At 35.1% G+C, this 7,421-nt stretch overlaps 1 protein-coding gene across 1 annotated transcript; it reads left to right on the top strand.

Moving 5' to 3' along the window:
• Positions 1 to 255: 255 nt before the first annotated feature.
• LOC104522433 (kinesin-like protein KIF2A) lies at positions 256 to 5,889 on the top strand (the record flags this gene model as incomplete). The annotated part of the gene is made up of 6 exons (XM_010164723.2): positions 256 to 350; positions 484 to 547; positions 962 to 1,053; positions 1,281 to 1,423; positions 2,162 to 2,366; positions 5,779 to 5,889. Coding segments are annotated over exons 1-6 (663 nt in total), but the record flags the coding sequence as incomplete, so codon positions are not given.
• Between the last annotated feature and the right edge of the window lie 1,532 nt (positions 5,890 to 7,421).

The following is a 7,421-nucleotide window of genomic DNA, read 5'->3' as shown; positions in this document are numbered from 1 at the left end:
TTTTTTTTTTATGGTTTAAAGAAGGATAATAATGTTGTAAAATAAATGGAAGAGACCTGGTAGCTTTTATTTGATTGTCTGGGATATTTTAATGGCTTAGAGCTGATAGGCTCTTTAGTTTAGGACTTAATGTGAAGATGTCCTTCGTGGCCTCTCACAGTACTGGACCAGCTTTGTCACTTCTGGCCTTAAAATTATTAGCATCCTTGCATCTTAAAGTAATTACGTTTCTTAAGTACTGCTGGTTTTTGCATTTAAGGTTTACAGCTCGACCATTAGTGGAGACCATATTTGAAAGGGGAATGGCCACTTGTTTTGCATATGGGCAAACAGGCAGTGGAAAAACTCATGTAAGTATTTTTTCTATGTGTCAGCAATACACTTTTTATGTACCATACACTTATATAAATTCTAATGAGTAACAAATTTGTAAGTAGCAGTTCTGTCATCTTTATAGTGTATTTTTGTCTTATTTTGATTTAGACTATGGGTGGTGACTTTTCAGGAAAGAACCAAGATTGTTCTAAAGGAATATATGCCCTTGCAGGTGAGACTTCATCTGTTGGCTTTCTGCAAATTAGTTGAGATAAAAAAATTTTCTACTCCCTGTCGCACAAACATAAGGCTCTACATATTTTGCATTACAGTGAAGCTTTGATAACAACAAAAGGAGTTTCTAGATGTATCTTTACACAGTGAAGTAGATGTATATAAAGATTACTTTTAAAATGTAGTAAATATAATGGATGATGAATTACATTTATAATTTTGGGGTCTTCTGCATCTTCTGATGTGATGTGGCAGTTTAAACCACAGCATTTTAGACTTGATTGACTGACCCAATCTGTTATATTTGCAAAATATGAGAGATGCTGTAAAATAAACTGTTATGCATTAATGAGTCTTCACTAAATGAAAACAGATTATGAGATTTCTTTTTATTCTGGAAATGTATTCACAGCTCGAGATGTGTTTTTAATGCTAAAGAAGCCAAACTATAAGAAGTTGGAACTTCAAGTATATGCAACATTTTTTGAGATCTACAGTGGTAAGGTAAGTACCTGATCCTTCTCTGAGGAAGGGGAACTTCTCTTTCACAAACAAGGTTTTGAGATTCTCACATAAAAGATGTTTCCCTTTTTGTACTGCCAGCTTTCTTTTTTTTTCCTTCCAATTATGTTTTTCCATTGAATGCTTTGCATATTTTGATATGGGATTTGGAACAAAACTGTATTTCAAAGCTATTCTTTAACTGTTCTGTTTCCCCCCCCTTCCCTAAGGTTTTTGACTTGTTGAACAGGAAGACAAAACTAAGAGTGTTAGAAGATGGTAAACAGCAAGTCCAGGTGGTGGGATTACAGGAACGGGAAGTCAAATGTGTGGAAGATGTTCTTAAGCTTATTGAAATGGGCAACAGCTGCAGGTATGTCCCATAGCTTCCACCAGTTTTTCATTGTACATTAAAGAATCAGAACGAAATTTTGTTTTTTGGTCTCTTCATAGTGATGGCTTTTTAATATGCAGTAAGTTTTTAGATTATGATATTGGCTGCAAGTAAGGAATCTGCCTACCTTTTTAATAAAGATATTTAGAGTTTCTCTGTCTCACAGAGAGAAGTAAGAAGTGATTTTTCTACAGGACGTGAACTGCATGCATTATGTAACCAGTTTACCGACTTAAATTCAAATCATAATCTGGAATACTGCCAGATTCTTCAGATCTAAAAGGCCTTGATATGTAGTGACAGAGGTTGAGTGTAAATTTTATTTTTTTTTTTTTAAGAATCCAGCTTCATGGCTTTTTAAATTAGCCTTGTAGATAGACTGCTGTCTGATCAGATAAAAATGCCATCAGCATTTTACATGTAATCTCTTTGATAATCTGAAGTCTTTGAAGATCTTATTATTCTTGCTTTTAAAAGGGAGGTAAAATGTTCCTAATCTTCCATTTCTTTTTGAAGAGATGGAAAAAGAGGTATAATTGTGCTATGTACATCCAATTATTAGGGTTGTATTGCTAGTATCCGCAAGAAATTTAGACATGCTGTCAACACATGTAAGAAAATACAGAGCTCTGCCCAGCAAAAACTAATGTTCTGTGTTTAATTTATATGGTCCTTCACCTGTTCATATGTCCTTCCCTTCTTTCCTTTTGCTTAAAGGACATCTGGCCAGACATCTGCAAATGCACACTCATCTCGAAGCCATGCAGTGTTTCAGATTATTCTCAGAAGGAAAGGGAAATTGCATGGTAAATTTTCTCTGATTGATTTGGCTGGCAATGAAAGAGGAGCAGATACTTCCAGTGCAGATAGGCAGACACGACTGGAAGGTGCGGAAATTAACAAGAGCCTTTTAGCACTCAAGGTAACTGAAATGTTTCCATTGCCTTTGAGTAGATGGAAGCCTTCTACATATAATAGCAATGACTATTAAAATGAGTGTTTTTGCAGGCTTTGCTTGTCTACATTATCTACTGATGTGACAGGTAAAATAATGTATTGATTTTTCCTCTAAATGCCTGAAGGACCACTTGGTAATTACCAAGTAGAAACATTGCAGAAACATTGTGCTATCAGATGCGTGTAGTTTAAAAAAAGAAAACCACTCAACAAAAAATTCCCAGTGCATTTGTTGAATCTGCAGACTTTTCTCATATATAGCTAAAATGGGAGGACACATGACTTACTTTGGTACTCAAGGTCTGAAATACTAACTGGAAATGCTCTTACTGATCTCAGGATTTATTTCTTTTTTAAAATGAAAAATAAAATTACCTTTACAACATATTTATTTACTGCTGCAAGTTAATTCACTAAAGTAACTCAACAACAACATATCCAGGAAGAACTAACAAATGGACTAAAATAACCCTTGAAAGTTGGAATCCATTTTTGACTGCTGTTCTTTATAGCAAATTGTCTGATACAGTTACTTTACAGATTTTCATGCATTAATCCAGGACACATCAAGAGAAGAACTAAGAAACATTATTTAAATATTTATGTGCCTTTTTGTTTATTTGTTTTATAGTGCTCGAAAGAGGTTCAGTCTAAAGACGGAAAGTAATTTTTTGGTCTCAACTGGGGAAACAGTAGTTTTGAATGGCTCAGAACTTGTCTCTCTTGTTGCTAGTTTTGCTTAGGTTTACTACTCTCAGTACCAGCACTGTGGTTCTTTATAAAGAATCTGAACCTTTCCTTGTTTTATCTGGGAGAGAGTTAATTTTCTTCTTAGTAGCTAGAGTAGCTCTGTGTTTTGGTTTCAGCATGGAATTTGGTATAAGAATATTGATAATATACTAATATCTGTGGTTGTTGCTGAGAGAAAGAAAACTAAGGACTTCCCAACTCCCCATTTTTTGCTAAAAAGGCACAGAATACTGGAACAGGTGTTAAGGTCTCCCCTGAGCCTTCTTTCTCAAAGCTGAGAAAACCCAGTTCTCTCAGCCAGTTCTACTCAGTGCTGAGTAGAGTGGGATAATGACTTCTGTATCTCTGCTGGTGACGCTCTGGTTGATGCAACCCAAGTTGCCTTTCTTACTTGTTGATTTTGTACTGGCTAGTGCCTTCAGTGCAATAACCATACAAGATACTTAGTTCATTTTCATGCAACTTGATTTTAATTATAGCAAGAGGTTCTGCTGCTGCCGTACTAGTGGTTGTGATCTAAATGGGGAAGGGGGAATAAAAATAAGTGGAGGTCTTGCAGAGGTCTAAACAGTGGTGCAGGGAGATACAAGTTTCTCAGTGATGTTAGTTTTCCATTTTTCATCTTTCTCCAAAAACATTACAAAACTTTTTCCATTTGTATTCAAGACTCTTGAAGTTATTGTGAAGTTCAAATAAAACTAGTTTGTTCTGAGGACTAGTCTTTGGTGCTAATCCAAGATTTGCTATTTGCATCTGCATATCAGTCCTGTCTTAACCTGTTCAGATTTTTGGTACAGGAAGTTATTTCTGTAATGTCTCTACATGGAATTAGTGTTGTCATTTTGTTACCTGGTTTTCTGAGCTGTGATGAAAAGCAAATGTAGTTAAAAACCTCCATTAATTTAGAAGCTGTCAGTGTCCTCCTATAATTCTTTTACTAATGAGATAATCCAATTCTAATTTTTGAGGAGTAGGCAAACTAAAAATCATTATAGTAAACTCAGGTATCTTAATTAAACCTTTTGGTTGCCATATCAGTAATTCAACATACACATTTTTTACTGTTTTTAGTTAATAATGTCACTTACTGAAAATCTGTTGCCCCTTTTCCTGTCTAATCTGATTTTCTCCTTATATAAGTATAGTATTAATGTTCAAAATAAAAAAATTGAAGGAATGCACTGCCTTGCTCACCTGTAAGTATTGAGTCCTTTTTAGCATTTGCATGTGAAATTCACTATCAACAAGCTTCAGTCTTTCTGTTTATCTGAGCTGTGTACATTCTATAAAATTCAGCTGGTGAGTTTTTTAAATAATCACTTTAGTTAAAGACAACTTACCCTTGTGTTTGTTCTGTTCTGTGTCATGGCAGTTTTATTCTGAGGCTGTTTTTAGTTCTGTTGTATGCTGTTTCACAGTTGCAGTGCTTTCTTGGATTATCATCCCGCAGTTTCTAGCCTGGCTTTTGCAAGATGCTGTTTCTTGGTAATTTCAAAACGCCACAGGGACATGGCTGCAGCTGGAGAATTAGCTAAACTACTGTAGAACTATTAATGTAGCACAAAAGCCATTCCATCTGTTAATGCTGCTAAAAGCAAAGCTCTAATTTGAAGAGCTTTTGAAATATGATTGCTTGAAGAAATTCTGTGTGTAGTCATGTTAGAACTGTACCAAGAAAGCCATGCGTCTGAAGAGATGCCTGTACACAAAGTATTAAGGCAAAGGCAGAAACTGGAATTAATGATCAAAATATGTTGATGACAACAACAACACAGAAATTTAAATTTAAACTTTCTTTGTGTAAGAAGCAATTTATTAGCTGATGTTAGAGCTCTGAGTGGGCAGAAGTGATGCTTAGATTAGTGCCATCTTGTTTTGCACTGTTGCACTTAGTTGCTGCTGTAACTTCTATAGTAATTTCATAATATTTACATCTGTACAGTATTTCTCACTGGAACTCTCCAACCAATTGCAAGTATTTAGCCCCATACCTTTTTGACTGAAAGAGGAGTTCTTATCCCTGTTTTTTCACATGAAGAATATTTTAAAACAGTGAATGACTTACATTTTTGAGTGTCTTCCAAACTGAGTACATCAATAGAGAGCTACGCTTACTAGGTTTGTGGTCTGTGGAAGAAGCTTTCAGAAAGTTTGTTTTCTTCTGAGCTGTTAAGAAAGACAGTGGCAAAGTCAGAATCAAAGCTGCTGCATTTAATTGATAGAGTTAACACTTGTCCCTGTCCATGCTGCTGCTGTTGGCACAGGTTGTAGATCATTCAGGCTTTTGTAGCTGATAATCAGAAATAACTTTATCTGGACACTTAACATCAACACTGATTTTTTGTTTTATTTTGTTGTTGTTGGATACAATAGTTGCAAACATTTTGGATGAGATTCGAAAGGTTTTCAGGCTCCTAAGTCCTTTTTAAGTTCCTACCTCTTTACTGACGTTAGTGAGAGGTAAAAGCCTGACACTTCTTGAATTCAAGCTTTAACGGTAAATTTTAATAAATTTTAGGGGACAGCAACATAACTAAGGCATGTGTTTTCTGATTTTGAATTGCGTTTGTATTCTATTTATTCAATCCATGTTAAAGAAAAATGCAAAAACCTGTTTGTTCTTTCAGGAGTGCATTAGAGCCTTAGGCCGAAATAAACCTCATACACCCTTCAGAGCAAGTAAACTTACTCAGGTGCTAAGAGATTCATTCATAGGAGAAAACTCCCGTACCTGTATGGTAAGTTGGTTTGCTTAACTGTTGTAACAATTAAAAAGAGAAAAGACACTGGGAATTTAAGGTTTTATGTTTAAAATTGGTTACTTGCTGCTGGCAATGTGCTAGACTTAAGTTTATCTGCTAACTGACATTGTATGTGGAGTGAGACTTTCAGCAGAGACATTTCAGATAACTTGTTCCCTTCTTACTTTTTATTGGTCTTTCTTATTGCTTGTTCTAGTTTTCTAGCTAGGCACCTAGCGAGAAACTCTTCTAACTTGAGAAGTTTGTTTGTTTGTTTTTAATAATGTCTTCATTACATGAGAGTATTGTTTGTTGACTTAGAATTTTGGAAAAGGTGGTATAGACTGGAAGTACAGTGGTGAGTTATGGTCTTTAAATGACAAAGACAAAGATGGTATCAAAAACATCAGATTATGCTCTAGGCTGTTGATAGGGGAAGGAGTTGGGATAGATGGGATGAATAGTTGCATATTGTGTAAGTGTGCATTTGCATCAGCCCGAGAAACAGAATTCTTCTGTTAGATGGTGGAAAGGACAGATAAAAGCACTGACATCCAGTTGTTTTATTTGTGCATCCATAACATTTCTACTTAAGCAAATTCAAACTGCAGTGCATGATTGCTGGGCTCATTTGTGTTATTTACTTTTGACAGACTCCTTGGAATTAATTAGTCTGGAGGCCAGAGAAGTCTTCAGACCACAGCATGAAAACCATGGTGTTAGGGCAGCCTAGTCTTCCCTTTAGCTGTTAGGTTCTGTTAGGCATAGTTTTAATTTGAAAACAGTGGTAAAATAGCGGTTTTTATTAATCTTTTTTTTCTCCTTCAGTTTTCTGATGAAAAGACAGGATTGTTTTTTTTTCCATTGAGACGTAACTTCATAAATCTTATGCAGGATCAGAAAGTTAAATTGTGCTTCTCTAGCTAGTGTATCCACACTGCTGAAGAAGGTTTGGAAAGTTAGTCTATTGGAAATTACACTCTGTACATACGAAGTTCTCATCATCACCCTTACCTCCTTAAAGTGCTAACAAGCTGTCTTTGTTCTGGTGAAGCTTTTTCATTTAATTATTCCTCTTCTCACAGAGTTTTCATAACTTTTTTTACCATGTATTTCAGAATGCCATTGGGAATAATCCATGATCTATGGATGTTCAATTTCTGATAAAGCTTGCATTCCTTTATTTTATGTTTGATATAGTTCTAAATTAAGGAAAAAAAAATCTCCTCTGAAAGTGAGTGGAAAAATGCTTTAATTATTTTTTTTTACTTTTACATTCACATAACTACAGTCACTTTACAATTGAGAATAAGAAAACCCTTTAATGATGAGATACTGCTTTCAAACTCATTCTTCTGTTACTTTTTAATGTAATTTTTCAATACTAGGACTACTTATGACATTCTGGTTTTAGTGTTTGTTTACATGTAATTGTTACCAAGAATTTTGTCAGCCAAGTTTTTTCTTAAGATACTGATGTGGGAAGAAGAACACTTGTGTGGTTGTGGCTTACTCTGAGTTATAGTTGA

The sequence above is a fragment of the Antrostomus carolinensis genome, unplaced genomic scaffold (genome assembly GCF_000700745.2).
Source record: "Antrostomus carolinensis isolate BGI_N321 unplaced genomic scaffold, ASM70074v2 scaffold41563, whole genome shotgun sequence".
In the NCBI taxonomy this organism is placed as follows: Eukaryota; Metazoa; Chordata; class Aves; order Caprimulgiformes; family Caprimulgidae; genus Antrostomus; species Antrostomus carolinensis.
This window is presented reverse-complemented; position numbering and strand designations above follow the sequence as displayed.